At 54.9% G+C, this 23,416-nt stretch overlaps 1 protein-coding gene across 1 annotated transcript; it reads right to left on the bottom strand.

Annotated features, from left to right (window-relative positions):
- Positions 1-696: 696 nt before the first annotated feature.
- Positions 697-23,270, bottom strand: DCHS1 (dachsous cadherin-related 1). Its single transcript, XM_052652442.1, has 20 exons — positions 21,480-23,270; positions 14,738-14,926; positions 14,415-14,646; positions 14,076-14,312; positions 12,725-13,750; positions 12,310-12,503; positions 12,003-12,099; positions 11,741-11,898; positions 10,669-11,533; positions 10,341-10,580; positions 10,119-10,244; positions 9,102-9,311; positions 6,494-7,372; positions 6,256-6,369; positions 5,876-6,087; positions 5,633-5,787; positions 5,304-5,434; positions 4,905-5,188; positions 4,414-4,552; positions 697-3,760 (listed from the first exon to the last, which is right to left on the bottom strand). Exons 1-20 carry the CDS (start codon positions 23,268-23,270, stop codon positions 1,149-1,151), a joined length of 9,891 nt encoding a protein of 3,296 aa, XP_052508402.1. The 3' UTR covers positions 697-1,148.
- Between the last annotated feature and the right edge of the window lie 146 nt (positions 23,271-23,416).

Here is a 23,416-nt window from a genome sequence, read left to right as displayed (position 1 = left end):
TGAAACACTGGGTGAGCCCAGGCTCAGCACAGTGTAGGCGGTGCTTAAGAAAGGGGCTCTGGAGGCCCATAGACCCAGAGATCCAGGTCCTTACAAGATATATGATATCAGGAAAGTCACAGCTTCTCGCAGCCTTGGTTTCTTCATGAAGAATATGGAGACTGTTAGGTTAAAAGTGCTCTGCCTCAGCGGATTGCACTGAAAATTTACAGAGATAAAGCAAACAAACCCCTCAGAGAGCCTCACATGGCAGAAGCTCAACAAATGTGAGCTGTTATTATATATGAATATATTATAGTATATATAATGACCCCACAAAAAAACAAATAAACCACTTGGCTGCTCTTGTATCCACCCCCACCTCTTTGAAGACCCTCAAGCCTAGAGCTGGTCATCTCCAAGGTCTCCCCAGTCAGCCAATTCCTCTCTGGATTGCTGCCACAAGCAAGCTCCTGCTGTCTGCCTTCATCTGGCCTCCTGCCCATGTTAGAGGGAAAGGTCAACTGCAGAGTGATGTGACAGCCTCAGGGTAGGCTTGGGTTCCTAGTGCCATCCCCACTCCCCCACCCTAGGACACCCCTATGTCCATCCCACTCTGTGCCTCCTGAGGTGTCTACAAGGTGTCAGGAGCCTTTCCATCACTGCCCTGTCCCTATGGGCCCAGAGAACAGATCCGGACACTGGATACAAACTGCAGTTTATTAAGGCTCCAGAGTGAGAATTGGCACTTGATTCTGGGCAGGGGCAGGGGTGTCAGTGGAACCCAAAGGAGCTGGGCCTGAACAAAGTTGCAGGGGCTGCCCCCACTCCCCTACCCCCCAATAAATAAAGTCTCAGCTCCATCTCAGGGTGCTGGCACAGGGCAAGAGGCCCTCACTGAGGGGAACCCTGGGGCTGCTGCCTCCTTCCTCATCTCTCTCCCTGCGTCGGACCTGGCCATAGGTCAGTGCCCAACTGGGCCTCGTGGTACTGGGGCTCTGCCAGGGCTGGGGCAGGACGTGAGACCTGCCCCTACTGGAGGACTCTGGGGTGGGGAGCTGGCCTCCCCCGTGGCCAATCATGGTCCGAGGCTGCCCGGGCAGGCTCAGATGGGGCCTGCATTGGGGACACTGTGCGCATCCCAGGTCGGGGCCCGGCCCGGGCCACACCTAGATATGGAGCTCGGTGTCGTCTGGTGGCTCCAGGCCAGACTCTGCACTCAGAGCTGAGGCTGAGGGGCCCTGGGCCACCCCGAACGGTGAGACGACAGGTGAGCGAGCGGCCAGAGGAGACAGTGAAGGTGAAAAGCTGGGGGACATGGCCGCTGAGGACAGGGAGCCTTCGTGGCTGATGGGGGAGCGGTGAGAGGCTGGTGGGAAGACGGCCCGGGTTGCGGCCGTGCTGGCTGGTTTGGGGGGCACGGACTTGGCTCCTGGGTGGGCCACGGCAGTGATGAGGGGCGGTGGGTCAATACGGGGCGCCGGGGGACACGGCCGAGCTTCATCCTTGAGCCGGGCAATCTCTGTGAAGACACTGGCCAGCGGCTGGAACTGAGGGCACCAGCTCAGCAGGTAGTCCCAGTTGTAGCTGCCACGGAGCTCCTCCTCACCGGCCACGATGGCCGTCAGCGCTCCCGCCACACAGGGCTTGCCATCTGCTGGAAAGCCGTAGTCCCCGGTGGGTGCGGGGCTTAGGCCACAGCCCCCCAGGAAGGTGGTGGCGGTGGCTGGGGGGCCGTCTTCTCGGTACAGAGTGGCTCCTGCACCCGGCAGCAGCAGCCCTGCCTTACGGCCCTTATACCAGGTGTCGGGGGCAGGTGGCTCACAGGAGGTGTCACTCAGTCCATCTGCATCCTGCTGGATGCCGGAGTCAGGGCCGCGGGCAGCCAGGGAGGAGGCCACACTGGCCACTCGGGGGAACTCGTTGATCATGCGGATCTCGTCATCTTCCGCAGCCTCTGCTGAGCCTCGGCCGCTTGAGTGTGAAGGGTCCAGGGAGCCACCGCGGGGGTAGGGTCCTCCAGCTCCTGGCCCACCGTAGCTGGGAAGAGTCTGGTGATACAGGTGCTCTGAGGGCGGCGGGCTGGGTGGCTCTCGGCCCAGTTTCTGCAGCGAGCCGCTAGCCAGGGGTGCTGCCTGGGACATCGGGCCAGGCGCCGCCTCAGCTTTGCGGCTCCGGGCCCGCACCAGTCCCAGGACAAGGGCTGCCAGGGCAAGCACCACCACGACTCCCAGAGAGGCCGCCACAGCTCCCACCAAGAGCAGGTTGAGGTCAGGTGCCAGGCCCAGCGCAGTGTGGGTGATGTCCACAGTCACGGGCACTGTGGCACTCCGAGAACCGGGCAGAGGCCCCCTTGCCACCACCTCTAGCCTCAGCTCCCGTGGCGCCTCACGTCGGGTCCGGCCCCCACCCCCGGAGGTGCCTGTTCCGCTGCCTGGTGCCCGGCTGTCCACCCGCAGGTACAGGGCACCTGTAGTCTGGTTGATACCAAAATAGGGGGATGAGGCAGCCAGTGAGTACAGCACCAGGCCGTCAGCACCTCCATCCTCGTCTGTGGCCTGCACGTGACCCAGGCTGTGGCCACGCCGTGCACCTTCTGGCACCTGAAAGTGGAAAGCTGGAGCCAGGAACACTGGGTCATACTCATCCTCACCGGTCACCAACACTGACACGGTGACTGAGGCGGACAGGTTCCCGGCATCTGTAGCTCCCACCAGCAGCTGGAAGCTGCCAGTGTGCTCGTAGTCAAAGGCCACTCGTGCCCGCAACTCCCCAGTTGAGCTATTCAGCGCAAACGCCTCACGGCCCTCAGGCCCCGGCCCAGCCTCCAGCAGGCTGTAGTGGAGCCTTCCGAAAGCCCCGGCATCCCCATCAATTGCGTGCAGGGTGGTAACGAGAGTGCCTGGAGGCTGGTTCTCAGCCAGGCTGGTGCTGAGCAAGCTCAGAGGGAAGGTGGGGCCGTGGTCATTCACGTCCTGGACCTCAATGGTCACTGGTGCCAGGGCAAAGTGTGCCCCGGCAGGGTCGGCAGCCTGCACTACAAGCTGATGTCGAGCCTGGGTCTCACAGTCCAAGGGGCGGGCCAGTCGCAAGTCCCCGGAGCTCTCATCCAGCTCAAAGAGCCCCAGGGGGTCGCCTGAGCTGAGGGTGAAGCGCACAAGGCCATGGGGGCCCGGATCAGCGTCGGAGGCCTCCACGTGCAGCAGCTCAGCTCCCACAGGCGTGTCCTCAGGCACTGCCACATGGTAGGCCGTTCGGGTGAAGACAGGTGGGTTGTCGTTGACGTCCAGCACGCTGACGGTGACTGGCACAGCCGAACTTCGAGGTGGCTGCCCCCGGTCAGTTGCCGCCACAGTTAGGTTGTACTGGGTTAGGCTTTCAAAGTCTAGAGGCTCAAGCAACACCAGGCAGCCCAGGGCCCGGGGGCCTAGTCCATCACTCTCCCCAGCCTCCGCCAGCCGGGGTTCCAGCTGGAAGACTCGGCCCCGGTTGCCACTGACAATGCTGTAGTCCACGGCGGCGTGGCTGCGGCTCCCGTCGGCGTCTGTGGCCTCCAGGGTGAGCAGGGTGGAGCCGGGCGGCAGATCCTCAGTCACAGCCACGCGGTAGTGTGGCAGCGTGAAGCTCGGGGCATGGTCGTTCTGATCCTGCAGCTGCACGTGCACTGTGGCGCGGGCGGCCCGACCTGGCACTCCGTGGTCTCGGGCTTCCAGCACCACGTCCACCATGCCTGGCCCTTCATGGCCCAAGGCCACTGTCCCCACTGTTGTGAACAGGGTCCCTGAGATGAAAACAGAATGAAGAGAAATATGCCATCAGCAGAGACCATGGGTGAGCAGAATGACCCTCCGGGGATAGGGAATTAGCCTTGGAAGTCAGATTCCAGGGAGTGGCCTGTGTGCTGGGAGATTATGGAAGCGGCTCCAGGATTCAGAGAATGGCTTCCAGACATGCAGTCAGGACAGTGCTTAAAACAGAGACAAAGGGGGACTTCCCTGGTGGCCCAGTGGATAAGAATCCACCTGCCAATGCAGGGGACACAGAAGGGTTTGATCCTTGGTCCAAGAAGATCCCACATGCCGCGGGCAACCAAAGCCTGTGTGCCACAGCTACTGATCCTGCATGATGCAACTACTGAAGCCTGAGTGCCTGGAGCCCATGCTCCACAATGAAGGAAGCCACCACAATGAGAAGCCCATGCACTGCAATGAAAAGTAGCCCCTGCCCACTGCCACTACACAAAGCCTGCGAGCAACAGTGAAGATGCAGCACGGCCAAAAATTAAAAAAAAAAAAAAAGATACAAAAGCGGGGAAATGTCCTCCCTAGGTCAGAGATCTAGGTGTCAGGAGTTCAGGCAAGAAATTCTAGGGATGAGGTCAAAATATGCCCCAGCACAGTCAAAGATAAGGGGTAGATGCCAGGAAGGACACACCGTTGTTAGGGTCAATGCTGAAGCCCTCAGCAGGGGAAGCCAGGTGGTAGGAGACGTGACCGTTGGCGCCCGAGTCCCGGTCAGTGGCCGAGACGGAGAGAATGGCACTGCCCGGGGGTGTGTGCTCAAGCAGCATCACCTGAGGTGTAAGACAGAAGTTTACGGCTGAGCCTCTCAGCTGCCTTGCTGCTCACTCAGCCTCTGTTCTGCAGCTTGGTCCCATGAGCTCTGCACGGCACCCGTTCCAGCTTGGAGCCCTTACACCCCTTAATATTCAAATTGCCGCCCTTCCCCCATTTCTGGGCCCTGAATGCAGAACCTGGACACACTTCTTAGGACTGAGAAGGCTGGTTTGAGATGGGACCTTTATATCCCCCAAGCTCTGTCCCCAAGTCAGTTCCAACATACAGCCCACCGCAGCTCCTTCTAGCATTGTCACTTCCCTCCATCATGAGCAGCCCTGGGCCCGGGGCGGGGGTGGGCACTGGCACCTGGTAGAGAGTCTGTGAGAAGGCAGGGGCGTTGTCATTGACATCCTCCACGAGCACCGTGAGGTTGGCCCGGCCCTCGTGAGGCCCGTCATGTGCCAGGAGCTGTAGGTGGTAGCGGTCACGCTGCTCAAAATCCAAGGGGCCCGTGAGGGAGAGGCGGCCTCCATAGCGGCCGACACTGAAGGGATCCTGGGGCCCAGAAGGGCTCAGAACATACCACAGCACTGGTCCTGAGTCCACATCATTCCCCGTTACCTGTGCGATCTCCGAGCCCAACAGTGCATCTGCAATGCATGGCACAAGTGTGTTTGTTACAGTTGCAGACAGTCCTGGAGCCCCATGGTGGGCAATAATGCTTCCCTACCACCCATTATACCCCTCACTTGACCCAGTCCTCACCTTCTGACACTCGGAGCTCCCAGGGCTGGGGGATGGTGGGGCGATTGTCATTGGTGTCGATGACCATCACCGTCAGGGTAGCTGAGCCCACCAGGGCTGGGCTTCCTCTGTCTGTGGCCATCAGCACCAGCCTGAACACAGAGCACAATCAGGGGGTGGGGCCTGGGATAAGCAAGAACCCTGGGCAGGGACAGGAGGGCTCAGGACAGGTAGCAGAGGGGAAGGGGGGAACTCAGGATGTGGCCTAGGGATTGAAAGGGATTTAATGCAGGAGTCGAAATTGCATGGACCCAGGAAAGAGTCTCAGGGTCTACAGAGCCAAGCTTCACCGTGTTTCGGCCCATATCTCGCGGTCCAGGATAGCTGTGGTGGTGATAGTGCCCGTGGCTGGGTCTACATGGAACAATCCCCGGGCTGGCTGGGATGCGGCCAGACTGTAGGAGATCTGTCCACTGGGGCCTTGGTCCAGGTCATCTGCTTCCACCTGGTGGGAGTAGGAGGCTGCTGGCACTGGCCTGGTGGCAGACAAAGTCTGCCCAGCCCTGCCCCCATCTTCCTATCACACCCCACACCTGCAGCAGGGGTCCCTCCAAGGGCCTGGACTCTGGCAGGAAGGCCACGTAGTGGGGCTGCAGGAAGCGGGGCGCATTGTCATTGGCATCTTGCAGAGTTAGGGTAAGCACAGAGAAGGCATAGGCTCCTCCACTCTCCGCCTGCAGCACCAGTCGCAGCCGTGGGTTTGCCTCAAAATCCAGCCCCTCTGCTGAGCGGACTGTGATGGCTCCTGGGGGAAGACAGAATGGATCACTGACAGACCTCTTGCTTGCCCTAGCGCCTCTGTCTCTGAGGCTTACCACTGCAGGACAGCCCCTCCTCAACCGAATCTCCTGGGGCCCAAAGAGGAGCGCCCCCAGGAACCTGTCCTCCAGAGCCCCCTGCTCCTGCCCCTTACCTGTACTAGGCTGGATGGAGAATGTCCCTTTCTCATTCCCACTGAGAATGCTGTATGTGATGGGTCCACTTGAGCCCCCTGCATGGATAGCCTTGGGGGAGACAACGGGAGTCCCTAAAGAGAGGAGGGCCTTGGTTGAAGTGTGAGCACTACACTGAGGGAGTTTGGGGAGCATTTTCAGTGAGCAACCCCAGCCCATCCAGGGATACAAAGCTGGGAGACATGGTTAGGGACTTACCTGGGGGTGCATTCTCACGGAGCATGGCTTCACTACTGGTCCGGGGAAAGCGGGGTCCATGCTCAGACTCCCCTTGCAGCCCAACAATGACCACACCAGTGGCAGAGCGAGCTGGACGGCCAAGGTCAGTTGCCACAATGAAGAGGACACGATCTCGGGGGCTCAGAGATACAGGGGAGCGGGACACACGGATTTCACCAGTGTAAGAGTCCACGGTGGTGCCAGGAGGTGGCGTGCCTGCTAGCCGGTACAGGATGGAGGCATTGGCACCAGCATCACGGTCTTCAGCTCGCAGAGTGGCCAGAGGCAGAGTTGGAGTGCTGAGGACAGGGCCTGGGCGGGGCAGGCGCAGCCTCAGGGGACTGGTGGGGAAGGTGGGCGCATGGTCATTGACATCACGCACTGTGATGGTGACGGGCACTGTGGTGCTTAGGGGCCCAGCAGCTGCACTGTCCACTGCATTCACTGTAAAGGCATAGCTGGGACACTGCTCTCTGTCGAGGGTGGTGGCTGTGCGTAATTCCCCAGAGCTGGGCTCTAGCAGGAAGGCTCCTGCTGCACCTGTACCCAGGTAGTAGGTCACACGACCATTGGCCCCAGCATCAGGATCATGAGCCTGCAGCTGCAGCAGCAGGGTCCCTGCAGGTGCGTCCTCAGGCACCTCCACAGAGTAGGAGGGCACAGGGAAGGCTGGGGCATGGTCATTGGCATCCAGCACTGTCACCGTCACAAGCAGCGTAGCGCTGAGAGCTGGCTGGCCTCCATCCCGGGCTTCTATCTGCAGCTGGAATGCTGGCTCCACCTCCCGGTCTAGTGGCCTCATGGTGCCAAACTCCCCAGAAGCTAGGTCCAGGACAAAGGCTCCTGAGGGGTCCCCATCTGCAGAGAAGGGCATGCACACAGAAACATACATGTGGCAGCCCATGGGAGAGAGAGTGATTTACAGGCAACGGAGAAGAAAGGGAGAGAGGGAGAGAGAGAGGGAGAAGGGCAGGAGAGGGAAAGTGGAATAAAGGCAGAGAAACACAGAAGGTAAAGGAAGAAACTACAAAGTAGTTTTTCTCAAAGTGTGGTCTGGGGGCCCCAAGAATCCCCCTGAGACCCTTTTGGGAGTACATAAGATCAGAACTATTTTCATAGCAATACTAAGACATTATATGACTTTTCCATTCTCATCAACTCACAAATGCAGAGTGGAGTCCAGATGCTACATGACATATGATGATGTCATAACTTGGATGGTTAATGGAATGTGTGCTTATGTAATGGTGTGATTTCCAGAATATTCTAGGTAGAAAGTTTAAAGCATAAATGTGTTTTCATAGATTCACTCAGCTTTTGTTACCTTGTGTTCAATCATACTTGCTTTAATCTTTGCAACCTCATTATTGTCCAACAAAATGGACAGTAAATCTCCTTGGGCCTGTCCAGAAATACAGCAAGTGGTACGCTTCATCGGCTTGTTTTGCAGTGATATTTAAAAATGTTCTCAGTTTTAATACCAAATGTGGTAAATAATGGTATGTGTTTATTATATATTTTATATGTTCAATTATTATATCATATTTTATTACATCAATAAATGCTGATATCATATAAGCCAAAGTTCTTTACAGTTCTTAAAAATTAAGATATAAGGGTTCCTCCATCCTACACTGTTGGTGGGAATATAAACTGGTATAGCCACTATGGAGAACAGTATCGAGGTTCCTTTAAAAACTAGAGATACCATATGATCCTTCAATCCTATTTCTGGGAACATATCTGGAGAAAAATATGGTCCAAAAGGATACACGCATCCCTCAATGTTCACTGAAGCACTGTTTACAGTAGCCAAGACATGGAAGCAACCTAAATTTCCATCCACAGATGAATGGGTAAGAACATGTGGTGCATATATACAATAGAATATTATTCAGCCATTAAAAATGAAATAACGCCATTTGCAGCAACATGGATGGATCCAGAGGTTGTCATACTGAGTGAAGAAAGTCAGACAGGGAAGAGAAATATATATCACTTATATGTGGAATCTAAAAAGAAATGATACAAATTTATTTACAAAACAGAAACAGACTCACAGACTTAGAGACCTTAAAGAGGAAGGGTGGGGAGAAGGGATAGTTAGGGAGTTTGCAATTGACATGTATATGCTACTGCATTTAAAATGGATAACCAACAAGGACCAACTGTATAGCACAAGGAGCTCTACTCAACATTATGTAATAACCTAAACGGGAAAAGAATCTGAAAAAGAATAGATTACATGTATATGATAGCTGAATCACTTTGCTGTACACCTAAAACTATCACAACTGTTATAGTTAATCAACTGTACTCCAATATAAAATAAAAAGCTTAAAAAAATAACGTTAAGGTTCCTGAGATGAAAAGGTTTGAGAACAACTACTCTACAGGGAGAGACAATCAAGAAAGAAAAGATACAGGAAGATAAAAAGAGACAAAGAGGGAGATCAAGTACTGGAGGGGCATAAAAAGAGATGCTTGGAGACCCAGAAACATAAAGAGAACGACCCAGCCACACTGGGTCTGGGACACAGGCCAACAAGAAGTAGCCCTGGGCAAGTAGGTACAGGAAGGTTCTCACCCAGGATGCGGTACTGCAGCTGCCCGTTGGCTCCCACATCTGGGTCAGAGGCCCGCAGCGTGGTAAGGGTCTGGGGGTCCTGGCCCTCAGGCACCTCCAGGGAGAGATGGGCACTCCCAAATGTTGGGGCATGGTCATTCTCATCCTCCACAGCCACTCGCACTGTGACATGGGTCAACAGTGGAGGCGAGCCCCCGTCCCGGGCATATACTGTTGGGAAGCAAAGTCAATGAGATTTATCCCTCTCCCATGGAGGAATCCACACCACATGTGTTCACCAGGTACACACAAAAGTCAGAATATGTCCACCTTTTCACACCCACAAGCACACAGGCACGCATACATATATGTGGTGGTATAACAGGAAAGGCACTAAATGAGATAACAAGAGATCTGGGTTCAAGTCCCAGCTCTGCCACTTCCAAGATGTGTTAGCCTGAGCTAACCTCTTTGGTACTCAGTATCCATATGCTGCTGCTGCTGCTGCTAAGTCGCTTCAGTCATGTTCAACTCTGTGCAACCCCACAGACGGCAGCCCACCAGGCTCCCCCGTCCCTGGGATTTCCCAGGCAAGAACAATGGAGTGGGTCGTCATTTCCTTCTCCAATGCATGCAAGTGAAAAGTGAAAGTGAAGTCACTCAGCCGTATCCCACTCTTGGAGACCCCATGGACTGCAGCCTACCAGGCTCCTCTGCCCATAGGATTTTCCAGGCAAGAGTTCTAGAGTGGGTTGCCATTGCCTTCTCCATATCAGCCTCTGTTAAATGGCTACAGTGTAATCGGAGGGAATCCTAGAAGGCACAGCTGTGACATTATGTATTTGAGAGTTAGTATAATCACAGTGGTGACAGCCTAGAAGTCAGTTCATCTTGTACTCTGACAAACTCCCCCAAAGGATTAAAAATACAAGCTGTGCTGTAAGAGGTAGAAGTTTCTTGAAGGTACTTTGGGGGTCCTGCCCATGTAACACTGGTGTTTATGCCACCTCAGGCTTTGGGGAGCCTGTCAGTGTATACCTGTCAGGTTGATCTCCTCCTGCTCCTCCCGATCCAGGGCCCGAAGAGTGGTAAGGACCCCAGTGTCTGGGTCCAGGGAGAAATTTTCGCCAGAGATGCCTCCATAAGTCACTTGCCCGTTGGTCCCTGAGAAGAGCCAGCGTGGGGTAAGATCACAGGGTGAATATACCCTTTCTTGACCCAGTCCCTCCCTCCTCCAACTCAGCCCCTCCTTACGCTTACCCAGATCAGGGTCGGTTGCCTGCAGAGTGAGCAGAGATGTTCCAGGCGGGCTGTTCTCCCGCAAGAGGACGCTGTACTCCAGCTGTTGGAAAGCGGGTGCCTCGTCGTTGACGTCGGCGACACTGACAGTCAGAAGCTGCGTGGCCGAGCGCGGTGGGGAGCCGTGGTCAGAGGCCACCACAGTCAGCACGTACTCAGCTCGCTGTTCGCGGTCCAGAGACCGCACCACGGACAGCGCTCCTAGGTGAGCGGTGGGCAGGTTGGAAGGAAACACTCGCTCTGTATTAGCATCCTCCTCGTCCCCATCCCTCCTAGCGGTCCAACTCACCGGTGCTGGGGTGTAGCCGGAAACAGCCGTCCGCGCCAGCTGCCAGGCGATAGGACACCCGTGCGGCCTCGCCCAGGTCGGGGTCCCGGGCTACCACGTGCAGCGCCGTGGGCCCGGGCGGCTGATCCTCAGGGAGGCGCACACGTGAGGGCGAGGCAAAGACTGGAGCGTTGTCATTCTCATCCGTGACAAAGACGCGCGCGGAAACGCGTGCTGTGCGGCGGCGGCTGGCGTTGGCGGGCCGGTCAGTGGCTTCCACGAGCAGCAGCAGAGCGGGAGTGGTCTCCCGATCCAGGCCTCGCGGGGCGCTGAGCGCCCCGGTGCGCGCGTCCAGGCGAAGCGCGGGCACAGGCGGCTCCTGGCGCAGCAGGCGGTAGCGCACATCGCTGTTGGGGCCGGGGCCATCGGCGTCGGACGCGCGGAAAGTGTACAAGGTCGCGCCCGGCTCGGGGTTCTCTGGGAGCGCCAGCGCCAGCGGGTCGCGCGCGAAGGCCGGCGCGTGCTCGTTCTCGTCCTGGACGCGCACCTGCACTCGCAGCAGCCGCGCGCCCGCGCCTCCCGGCCCCTCGGCGCGCACCGTGAGCGCGCGCCAAGCCGGACCCGCCTCAAAGTCCAGGGGCCGCGCCAGGTACAAGCGCCCAGTGGCCGCGTCCAGCGCAAAGGTGCCCTCTGGGTCGGCGCCGCCCACCAGTGTGTAGGTAAGGGCGCCCACCCCTGCCTGCTCTGGCGGCGCCACAGAGCCCAACAGGGAGCCGGGCCGGAGCCCCTCGGCTGCTGACACGGTCAGCACGACAGGCACAGGCGCCACCGGGTCTGGCTCTGAGGGTTCCGGCGGAGGCTCAGCCGAGCGAGTGGAAGGAAGCACCTGTTGTGGACCCGGGAAGGAGGACGGAATCAGGGGGACCCAAGTAAAAGGGAATCTGGGCTGGCCTACTGAGTAGCAGGAGGGGCAGTCAGAGTAGCCTATCTGCAGGAGAGGGCACAAGGGCTTAGGAAGATGGCGCTCTGGGGCGGGGGGTGCCCACGTTGGTGGCAAGGAGACCTGGATAGACTGGAGGAAGGGCAGCCATACCTGCACTAGCAGCTGGAGGCTGGAGCTCCGAGGGGGGCTGCCTTGGTCATGAGCGCTCAATGTCAGCACGTAGTGTGGCCGCTCTGCTCGGATCAGGGGTGCTGCCGTGAGCAGCTCTCCCGAGTGAGGGTGCAGAGAGAAGAGCTCTGAGCCAGGACCTGGGGACAGGCGGAGCAAGGATGAGGGCTTCCATTCCAGAGCTGGGCATATTATGAGGACAGGCTATCCACCACCAACTCCCTTCTTTCCACTCCCCATATACCAGTTAGTATGTACAGGATGGTTCCATTCTCCCCCTCATCTGGATCCTTGGCCTGCAGAGTTGTCACCAACGTTCCTGGAGGCACACCATCTGGTACCTGTGGGAACATACAACTCATATACAGTTGTCTCCCTCCGTTCTTGAGACAACCCAGGATACATTCCGCTAACCTCTGTGCAGACAAAGCCCCCTTTCTACTCTCACACCTGTTCCAAGATGCAGTTTCTTTTACCTCTATCTACAGTTCTAAGCAGACACCCACATTCTCTCTTCCTTCTTTGAGGCAGGGCCCTGCAGCTTCACATACCTGTATGGGGAGGCCTCCACCAGCAGCCCCTGAGGCCTGCAGAAAGGTGGGGCTGTTGTCATTGAGGTCAAGCACTGCGATATGCACGGTGCCTGTGGTGCTGCGGGGTGGGCTCCCTGCATCCTGAACCTGCACCAGAAGCTGGTAGCTGCTTTGCCGCTCGCGGTCCAGAGTTTGTAGTGTGGTCACCTCTCCTGCAAATGCAGGATAGACAGAGAGCATGTATGGGGTAGCCAGAGATGAAGAGCCTGGGGTCTGTGAGAGGCTGGGGTTGGGGGAGTGTGGAAAGGAATGCCCGGGGAAAACTCCGGGCTCAGTCCTGGTCCCCACGACCAGGCTCCGGGGATTGTGTCTGGGTGTTCACCATTCTGAGGATGAGGCTATGGGATCTCAGATTTTGGGTCCCAGTGCTCACCAGTCTGAGGGTGGATGCGGAAGGCCTTGCTGTCTTCTGACAGCTGTCGCAGGCTGTAGGTCAGACGTCCATTGAGTCCTGAATCTCGGTCAGTGGCAAAGACCCGACCCACGCTTGTCCCTGGGGGCTGGTTCTCGGCCACAGCCAGGAAGGTGGGCTCCTCAGACAAGCGGGGACTGTGGTCGTTCTGGTTGAGGATGCTGACCCTCACGGTGGCCGTGGCTGTCTGCTGCCCCAACTCAGCTTTGGATCCAGACACTGCCATTACTTTCAGTGTGTACAACTCCTGGGCCTCATGGTCCAGTGCTGCCCGCACCCACAGCCATCCACTCTGTGGTTCCAGGCCAAAGGGGCTGCCTGGCCCATCTGCTGCAAGGTGGTAGGTGACAGGGCCCCCATCTGGTGCTCGAGCCTGCACTTGTAGGACTTGAGTTCCAGGGGTGGTGCCTGAGGGCAGGTCTACACGGTAGGTAGGGCTGTCGAAGTGGGGAGCCAGCCCACGGGTCCCCAAGTCCTGTACCACCACCCGTAGTCGAAAGTGGCTGGTGCGAGGTGGGGAGCCTCCATCCCGGGCTTCCAGCTCCAGTTCATGGGCTGGCCCCCCTGGAGGCCCCAGAGGTCCCATAAGCCGTATGTGGCCTGTGGTGGGGTCCACAGTGAAGGCCCCACCACCGCCAGCAAGCAGGGTAAAGATGACTCGACTGTTAACTCCTGAGTCGGGGTCCAGAGCCCGCAGTGTATAGATGAGGGTCCCTGGGGCAGTGCTCGATGGCAGCAGCACTGTGTCTTCAGGCGCAGGGAAGGCAGGGGAGTTGTCGTTCACATCGTCCAGCAGCACGCGCACTCGAGCTACAGCGAACGCCGGCGGCACTCCACTGCCTGCCCGCACCTCCAGCTCCAGCACTGGTCCCAGCAGCTCCCGGTCCAGAGGGCGAAGTGTCTGTAACAGCCCAGTGGCTCCATCTAGGGAGAAGAGTCCTCGGGGATCGCCCCCCGATAGGGCGAGGGTCACAGGTCCCAAGCGACCTAGGGAAAAGAGAGCAGTCAGAAAAGAGATGGGGACACCTTCTAAGTTGGAGCCCAGACTCTGATCCCCAAAAGGGCTAGGTAGTGTCCACATCTGGGCCTTTCAAAGTATTAGAGGAGAGGCAGGTGTTGGCAGAGAAGCTGGGTGGCACTAGGGTGATATTCGTGTACCTGGGGATGAAGCAGAGTGCCTGCACCATGCCCAAGGAGGTGGCGGGGACTAGAACCAGAGTGTTTTGTATTGGGACTGTCAGTGGTGTGATACCCGAGGGTTACATTGGGGTGTCTGGGTATGGCACCACGTGGATATAATGATAAGGGATACCTGGTGGATTGTGTGCCTGGACTATGCCCACACTGGTGCCTGGTGCCACATCCTCTGGCACAGAAAAGACATACTGAAGCTGCTCAAATACTGGTGGTACAGGAGTTCCAGGCACAATGCTGATGTTGACTCGGGCACTGGGCTCTGCCTGCAGGCCACCTCCATCCCGAGCCCCGATCTCCAGCTGCACCATGGAACTGGCCCGTCTGGCCAAGGGCCAGGCTACCGTCAATAGCCCTGGGAGGAGGGACAGAAGTGGAGATGCATAAGGAAACAGAATATCACTGGAAGGGTTGGGGTGGGGGGCAGGCAGGGCCCTGGGAATGGGAGGATCCTTACCTGAGTGCTCGTCCAAGGCAAAGAGCGGGGGGCTGTTGCCAGCCAGGATGTGGTAGGAGAGTCGCCCATGGGGTCCCTGATCAGGGTCATGGGCACGTACCCTCAGCACAGCTGTGCCTGGTGCACTCTGGGCGCTCAGACTGGCAGCATACTCCCGTGGATAAAACTGAGGTGGGTTGTCATTCTCGTCTGACACAAACACCTTCACATATACCATAGACTTGAGGCCTCCCTAGTGAGACATGCAGCCATTAAGTCAGGTGGGTCTTGACTGGCCCTGCTGAGTACCCTCCCCACAAGCTGCCCACAGTGTGCCCACTCACCCCATCCACAGCTGTCACTGTGAAGTCAAAGCTTGAGGGCCCCTGATCACGGTCCAGGGTCCGGGTCGTGCACACGTCGCCACTGTGGGCATCGATGCGGAATGGGGGAGACCCTGAGGTCCCAAGTCCGGCACCCAAGGAATAGGAGAGGAGGCCAAATGGGCCACTGTCCGCATCTGTGGCTGTCACCTGGGGAGAGGCTGGGGTGAGTGATGCCCCATCTTTTTGGCCAGAAAAGCCATAGTTAAGTAGCAATTAGAAGGAGCAGACCCTTGGCCAGTTGGTGCCCAGAGTCTCTGGATGGTGGATACACAGAAGGGACTAGTAGGTTACAGGCTAAACTCTAAACCCAGCTCAGATCTCACCACTTGCGTTAGCTTCCTATGAGCCTCTGATCACAACATTTTTGTCAACTGATCGATATATAACTTTGTTTTATGTGTGTTTCTGTTTAAAGGCACCTTATTTAATATATATTGTTGGCTGACTAACACTGAACTCAGGGCTAACGGCACAATTCATATCTAAGTGAAACTGACATGTATTTTCTCTATAAGGCACAGCACAGCCCTCTTGCTTTTAAGAACACAGACAGCACTTCAGCACTACAGTTGGGGACCATTTTAAACAGCAAAATCACCAAACAGAAAGCACAAAAATGTGAAAAATGTGGCACCAAATAGACCACGAAAAGGACCCTTGTTTACAACATAAGAGCTGAAACACGAAGGCAGGGCATTGCCTTGTTCGACCTCAGCCGGAATGTGCTCATCGAGAGACTTGAATTTTCCATCCTTCTGCACATGTCCGGGAATGACAGTGAAAACTCCATGAGTGTGGATTCAGGGGTTACAGAGAAATTTTAGACAGTTGGCGAATTCACAAATACAGAATCTGCAAATGGATGAGGAAAGCAAAGTGCTAAGGGCTGTGACAGCAAGTTCCAGGTGGGTCACAACAAGTTAATAAACATCACCAAGTCTCAGAATCACTCCAAGCAGAGAACTGGCTGACCTACAGACTTATTCAGACTGCTGTCATAGGCCTTCTCTTTATTGAGTTTGGTCATTAAGTGGGATCTGATTGATCGCTGGGCTGATGAGGGTCTGCTCTATGCATTTATGGATGTGGCTTATGCACCCTTCACATCCCTTCACCTCTCGAGCCAATCTCATTGGAAATGAGAGACAGAGAACTGCAGGTCTATAGGACAATATTCAGGTCATTAAGTTCCAGGGGCTCCCCCAAACTAAGAAATAGGGAAAGCCTTTCTTGGTGTCTTCTCAGACATCTCCCAGTTTGGCTCAGGTAAGGTTTATGATTGGACACCAAAGTCAGGAGCCTCTGAACATTTCAGAGTCAAATCAGCAGGAAACGCCATTCCAAAAGCTTCAGAGCTTAAGACAGGGCCAGGTGCGCAGTAGGTACTCTATGTAAATTTGTTCATTGAGTAAACAGACATTTGGATTGCCCTGCCTTACAACAAAAACTTCTTTCAAAGCAGGTTTTATAAATTGGGTGCACATTAGGCCCTCAGCAGTGGGTTAGCTGGTGCAGACTGCTGTAGCTGTGACAAAGTACTCTTTGTGGCTATGAGGGCCTCAGGGTCATGATATGCTATGGAAAGGAAGCTGGAGAGTTCCCCTTTCTTAGCCAGAAAATGTTGCTCAGAGAGAAGCCGAGCCAAGGACTTCTGATTGTTGCCCAGGCCTTTGACAGAAGTGATTTGTGCCATTGTTTACCCTCCTGAGAGACACTAAGACCTTGCCATGCTGAGCCCTGGAAACAGCTCCTGCTCTAACTCTTTACTGTGGCCGTGGGCCCGGATATCCCAGGAGACAAACTTCCCCCCGCATCCATCTGGTAGGCAGCAGCACAGCTGCGGCACCATCTCCAGAAGCTGTTAAAGACCTCTGCCCTCTGACTCGCTGCAGGAAGAAAGCAATAAATAGTGGTCAAGGAGGTTGTCAGGAAGTGACCCCAAAAGGCACAGGGGCCAGTGACTGGAAATGACCAAGGCAGAAGTGAGTTTTCTGGCCTGTGCAGCCTCTGCTCAGAGGTTTTGCTACAAAGGCACAGCCTTCATTGTCAGCAGGCTCTCAGCCCCTCTTCACAGTCCAACCTTGGTCAGCTCCCTCTCCAGCTCTGCCTGAAAGCTGTAACTAACCTCACCTCTCTCCTCTTGTTTCCACGGCCCCCCTCCCCCACCCCCAGCTCTCATCAAATGCAATAATGCAAGGAGGAAACAAAGACCTTCATGTGTGAACTCTAAAATTCCTTCTAGACCACAAACTTACTGCTTCTGCGCCATGCTGACTTCCTTCCCAGGAGTCTCTCCTGCTTCTCCTGCCACTGCTTCCCCACTGCCCAGCCTTCCTCCACCTTGCCTTACTCTGTCTGTTATACACTGTTGTTCCCTGGAACCTTTCCTTGGCATCTTCTTCCACACATTCTCTGAGTGCCTTCTCTTCCACTGCTGTGGCTCTGATGATGATCTGTACTTTGACCCAGACCACTCCTCTGTGCTCCTAACCTGTACATCCAGATGCCTGCTCAACATCTCCACTTGGATGTCCCACAGGCACCTTAAATCCAACCTGTCCTAAACTAAACTCATGATCATTCCAACCTTTCTCTAATGATTCTTCCATCTACGCAGCTGCTCGAGCCAGAAATCTGTTCTTCCCTTTTCCTCTGCCGACATATCAATCAACTGGGGACCAAGTAAATCCTCATTATCGTTCTTATTTGTCTATTCCTCTCCATTACCATTACTGCTGTTCTGACTCAGGCCTGAGTCGTCTCTCCCCTGGGCTACTATAGTTCCGTTTTGATAGGTGTCTAACCCTCCAGTCTTGTCCTCTGCACCAGGACTTCTCAACCTCTGCATGACTGACATTTTGGACCAAACATTTCTTTGTTGTGGTGCTGTCATGTGCATTTTAGAATGCTTGGCAGCATCTCTATCTACTAAATGGGCTTCCCAGTTGGCTCAGTGGTAAAGAATCTGCCTGTTAATGCAGGAGATGCAGGAGACGTGGGTTCGATCCCTGAATCAGGAAGATCCCTTGGAGGAGGAAATGCAACCCACTCCAGTAATCTTGCCTAGAAAATCCCATGGACAAAGGAGCCTGGCAAGTTGCAGTCCATGGGGTCACAAAAAGTCAGACACAACTGAGCGACTGAGCTCGCACGCACGCAATCCACTAGGTACTGATCGATCTTGCCAGTTGTGATGACCAAAAATGTCTTTAGATGTTGACAAATGTCCCCTCCAGAGGGCAAAATCCCCAGCTGTTGTGAACCACTGCTCTGCACTAACAAAAGCACCTTTTGAGAGAACAAATATGATCAAATTATTCCTCTACTCAAAAAGCTTCAATGTCCTTTAAAGAAAAATGCTCACCGTCCTTGTCTTGGCTTCATTCCTTACTGTCTGGCCTCCTGCAGTCTCATCTCCCACTCTTCCATCTCACACCTTACACTCCAGAGACGCTGAGCCACTTGTAGGCCCTTGAACAAGCATGTCACCTCTGTATGGAACCCTGCCCTTATCTGGTTCCCTCGTCAGCTCCTGCTTATCCTTTGTCTCAGCTCAAAAGTCCTTTTCTTTGGGAAAGCATTCACACTGCCCATCTGTAACTCGTATATATCTCCATATGGAAGTTTCTTTTATCGCAGTAAAACTGTTTCTTTGCATATGAATCTCCCCTCTAAACTGTAAACTCCATGAATTAGGTAGCAGTTACTCAATCATTACTGTATTCTGTGTCCCTAATGACAGATATTCAAATGAATATTGAATGAGTCAAATATTAAGCCTTCTTATAAAGGTTATGAACACCCAGTGGTCATTTTCACCCCTGCTTCCCTATGATTACTACTAGTAAAAACTCCAGGAAACCACCTGGAGAGATGCCCTCTTGCTTCAGGCACTAGTGAGGAGGGAAGCTAGAAGCCACAGCCCACTGGTCTTCGGCCAAGAGGGAGAGTAAACACATGGGAGAGTGGGTGGAAGCTGGAGAGCAGTAGGCAGGCAAGCACCCAGAGTCTGGCCAAATGGGAGGTCAGCCAGGTCCAGGCACTGGCCTGAAAGTCTAGGCAAACAGCAGCTCCTAGAAGATGATCAGGGGTCTTCTGAGACACAAACATGTCCTCCTAAGAGACCTCCCTGCCTCCAGTCTCCTCTCCTGCATCCATAATTCTGTGGGAGAGCCAAAGCAATCGTTCCAGAAGACATATCAGATTCACCTAGAACTTCTCGTTGGTTCCCTGTGATTTTTAAAATAAAGTCAAAGCTGCTGATCCGGCCCCTGTCTACTCTCGTCTCCCCATAACTCTCTCATCAGCACAGTTGAGGCCAACCTGAACAATGCTGCCCTTGAACACATATCATGGTGCCCTGCAGCTTTTTCTGTGGGCTTGGAGTTCCTGTCCATACACCCCATATTATCCCCTTGGCAAAGTATCACCGCTTTTGCAAAGGTCTGCCTCTAGGCTTCCATAGCACTTCATATGCCACCTGATACATCACTAGCTACTGGTGTATCTCCTTGCCTAGACTGTGACCTGCCTGGGAACAATTCTTTGTTCTCAGGACCCAGCACAGTGCCAGGCCTACAGCGCTAAGTTAAGTTTTCAGTGTATTACTTACCATTGATCTAATCTATTTTCACCCTTAAAGCAAGTTACATGGGATTTCCCTGGCGGGTCAGTGGTTAAGATTCCATGCTTCCACTGCATGGGACATGGGTTCAATCCCTGGTTGGGGAACTAAGAGCCCACATGCCACGTGGTACAGCCAAATAAAACCCAACAACAACAACAAAAACAAACAAACAAAAAACCAAACAAAAACACAATGCTGGAGAGGGTATGGAGAAAAGGGAACCCTCTTACACTGTTGGTGGGCATGCAAACTAGTACAGCCACTATGGACAACAGTATGGAGATTCCTTAAAAAACTGGAAATAGAACTGCCTTATGACCCAGCAATCCCACTGCTGGGCTTACACACCGAGGAAACCAGAATAGAAAGAGACACGTGTACCCCAGTGTTCATCGCAGCACTGTTTATAATAGCTAGGACATGGAAGCAACCTATATGTCCATCAGCAGATGAATGGATAAGAAAGCTGTGGTACATATACACAATGGAGCATTACTCAGCCATTAAAAAGAATACATTTGAATCAGTTCGAATGAGGTGGATGAAACTGGAGCTGATTATACAGAGTGAAGTAAGCCAGAAAGAAAAACACCAATACAGTATACTATACATATATATGGAATTTAGAAAGATAGTAACGATAACCCTGTATGTGAGACAGCAAAAGAGACACAGATGTATAGAACAGTCTTTTGGACTCTGTGGGAGAGGGAGAGGGTGGGATGATTTGGGAGAATGGCACTGAAACATGTGTAATATCATATAAGAAATGAATTGCCAGTCTAGGTTCGATGCAGGATACAGGATGCTTGGGGCTGGTGCACTGGGATGACCCAGAGGGATGGTTTGGGGAGGGAAGTGGGAGAGGGGTTCAGGACTGGGAACACGTGTACGCCTGTGGTGGATTCATGTTGATGTATGGCAAAACCAATATAATATTGTAAAGTAAAAAAAAATAAAAACAATCTATAGTGAGGAGGGAAGGATGAGGGGAACAGGATTTTTAGGGCAGTGAAACCACTCTCTATGTGTTATACTGTATGTCATTATATATGTCCATTATACACATACAATATACTTTTATCCAAACCCATAGAAGGTACAACACCAAGAGTGAACTCTAATGGACGCTATGGACTTGAGTGATAATGATGGTTATGTAGATTCACCTGTTGCAGCAAATGTATCACTCTGGCGGGGGATGCTGACAGTGTGAGTCGGGGCAGGGGCATATGGAAAATCTACACCTTCCACTTAATAGTGCTATGAATCAAAAACTGCCTCCCAAACATAAAGTCTTAAACAAAGAAAAAACCATCTGATCTTGCCTTTTCTGGACCAAAGAAGTTCAGTGACCCTCTCTGCCTTCCAGGTAAAGTCCTAACTCCTCACAGCTTGGTGTCCAAGGACTTCTGCAATCTGGCTTTGGCCTGCCTTTCCAGTTGCATGCCTCCCCACCCATCTCTTCCAGGCCTGACTTGCAGGAAGTCTGTGGCTCCCTCAGCCTGTCCAGGGTTCCTGCCTTGTCCTCTGAGAGGTCTTCCTGGACATTGGGATCTCACTGAATACTTCCTGTTATCTCTCATCCCTGTGCCTGATCCCAAGTCGCATTAGGGCTCACTCCAAGGGCATGGATGGGTGTATCTGCCAGGACAGTCAAGCACTGGACTAGGATTGGAGGGCTCTGTAAATGCTGGCATCTGCCCTGGGGAACAGGAGCCACATGGGTGTGCGGAATCACCATCTCTGCCCTTGCAGAATAGCTCTGAAACTTTTAAGAGTCCCCTCTCACTTCCTCACACCACAAGACACATTTCTCTGTATCCAATCTTAATTCTCTCAACCCCAAGATTGCCTGGCCCAGCTCCTGCACCCTGCTTTCTCATCTTCTCAGTAACCCTCACCCTCTGCACAGACTGTGCAGCTCACTGAATAAGACTGAACCCTCTGGCAAATGTCACCATCAACAGCTAGCACCTCCAAGGCTTGGTTCCTGCTCTGAGGTCCCCTGTGACCCTCTGATCCAGTCCCGCCCACAGCACCACTCCGCTGTGTGTTGGGGGGCTTACCCACCTGCAGGAAGCAGGTTCCCGGCTGAGTGCCCTCAGGCAGCGAGGCGTTGTAGAAAGTCCTCTGGAACTGCGGCTCATTATCATTCACATCTTGCAAGACCACGCTCACTGTGGCGGAGGAGGAGAGAGGGGGCAAGCCCCCATCCGTGGCCACCACGATTAGCTGTGGCTGAGGTTCCAACTCATAGTCCAACAAAGCAGCCGTAGTGACAATGCCTGAGGTGGGGTCTATGGAGAACCAGCGGGTGTGGGCGCCTGGGGCCAGGCTGTAGGTGACCTGACCGTTGGTGCCCTGGTCAGGATCCCGGGCCATCACCCGCACCACGAAGCTGCCAGGCAGGGCAACTTCAGGCAGAGGCTCGGGTCGGTAGAGCTGGCGGTCAAAGGCAGGCGCATTGTCGTTGACATCAGTGACATGTAGCACAAAGGCAGCCTCGGCCCGCAGTGGGGGTGAGCCTGAGTCCGTGGCGGTAACTCTCAAGTTGTAGGCATCGCGCTCCTCCCGATCCAGCCGCCGAGCCACACACACCAGGTAGATGACGCTGTCCTGGGTGCTGAGAGCAAAGTGGCCCTCTCCACCCTCGAGGGACACATTGACATGCGCAAAGTCACCGTCATCTGGGTCTGACACAGAGATTCGAGCAACAAGCTGGCCTGGGGGGGCAGCCTCAGATACACGGGGGGAGCCATCTGCACTCAGGAAGATGACAGTCATGGAGGGCTGATTGTCATTGGCGTCTCGCACATGCACGGTCACAAAGGCCGAGCCCAGCTCAGGGTGAGCCCCTCCATCCCGAGCCTGTACCACCAGTTCGTGGACCCGACGTTGCTCAAAGTCCAGCGGCCGCTCCAGCCGCAGCAGCCCCGTGTGTGCATCAATGGAGAAGGGTCCGTCACCCTCGCTCTGCCTCCGGTTGATCTCATAAGTTACAGCCCCATTGGCACCTGCATCGGCATCAGAGGCATACACCTGCAAGACCGGACTGCCGGGGGCCAGGCTCTCGGACACTGCAGCATGGTAGCGGCTCTGATTGAAAGCTGGGGCATGGTCATTGATGTCTAGCAGTGTCACGTCCAGCAGGGCCTGGGCCCTCCGAGGGGGTGAACCACCGTCATAGGCCTCCAGTTGCAGCATGTAGTGTGAGCGGTTCTCTCGGTCCAGCTCTCCGGTAACTACCAGCTCAGGCACTGGGGCCCCATCCGGACCAGGGCGTGTCTCCAGCCGGAAGGTCTCTCCAGCCCCATCACCAGACAGGGCATAGCCCTGGGTTCCCAGGTGGCCAGCGTCGGCATCACGAGCAGGCTCCAGTGGGTAGCGGGTGCCAAGTGCTGTATGCTCAGGTATCTGCAGGACAGCCCGAGCCTGTGGGAAAGCCGGAGCGTGGTCATTGATGTCAGCCACTCGCACAGTAACTTCCACAGTGGCGCCGTCGGGAGTGACTGCAGTGAAGCGGTAGCGATCCCGCCGCTCGCGGTCCAAGACACGGGCTGTACGGACCACCCCACTGTGTTCATCGATGGCCAGGTCCGTGCCCACCCCGCTGCCCTCCTGGGCAGAGATGAAGTACATGGGAGGTGCTGCTGTGCCCGCTGGAAGCCCTGCACTGATGTCCCCGATCAGCGTGCCCGCTGGCTGCTCCTCATCAATCTGCAGGTCCAAGCTCCCAGCCTGACCCCAGGCACCTGGCGCCCCCGCCCCCAGGAGCAGCAGCATCAGCAATGACAGCAGGGGGAGGGGCCTGGGGATCTGCATGCCCGGGCACGAAGGTGCAGTGCCCTGCTCCTTCCGCATGGCAGGGCCAGTCCAGCTGTGCCTTGGGATCCAGCTCCAGGCCAGGCTCCAGGAGCAGCTTGATCTCAGGTTTTGGATCAGGCCCAACTTGGACCCTGGCTCCAGCTCACACTCTCTGACCTGGGAGAAAATCAGAAGGAAAAAAG

The sequence above is a fragment of the Budorcas taxicolor genome, chromosome 15, assembly GCF_023091745.1.
Source record: "Budorcas taxicolor isolate Tak-1 chromosome 15, Takin1.1, whole genome shotgun sequence".
NCBI classification, from domain to species: Eukaryota; Metazoa; Chordata; class Mammalia; order Artiodactyla; family Bovidae; genus Budorcas; species Budorcas taxicolor.
This window is presented reverse-complemented; position numbering and strand designations above follow the sequence as displayed.

Bases quoted from the DNA above. Each gene is read 5' to 3' on its own strand.
- DCHS1 (XM_052652442.1), bottom strand. From the start codon at position 23,270: ATGCGGAAGGAGCAGGGCACTGCACCTTCGTGCCCGGGCATGCAGATC. The intron at 14,647-14,737 runs GTGAGTGGGCAC...ATGTCTCACTAG, and splicing joins CAGTGACAGCTGTGGATGGG to GGAGGCCTCAAGTCTATGGT. The intron at 11,534-11,740 runs GTATGGCTGCCC...GGTCCACAACAG, and splicing joins GCCTCCAGCTGCTAGTGCAG to GTGCTTCCTTCCACTCGCTC.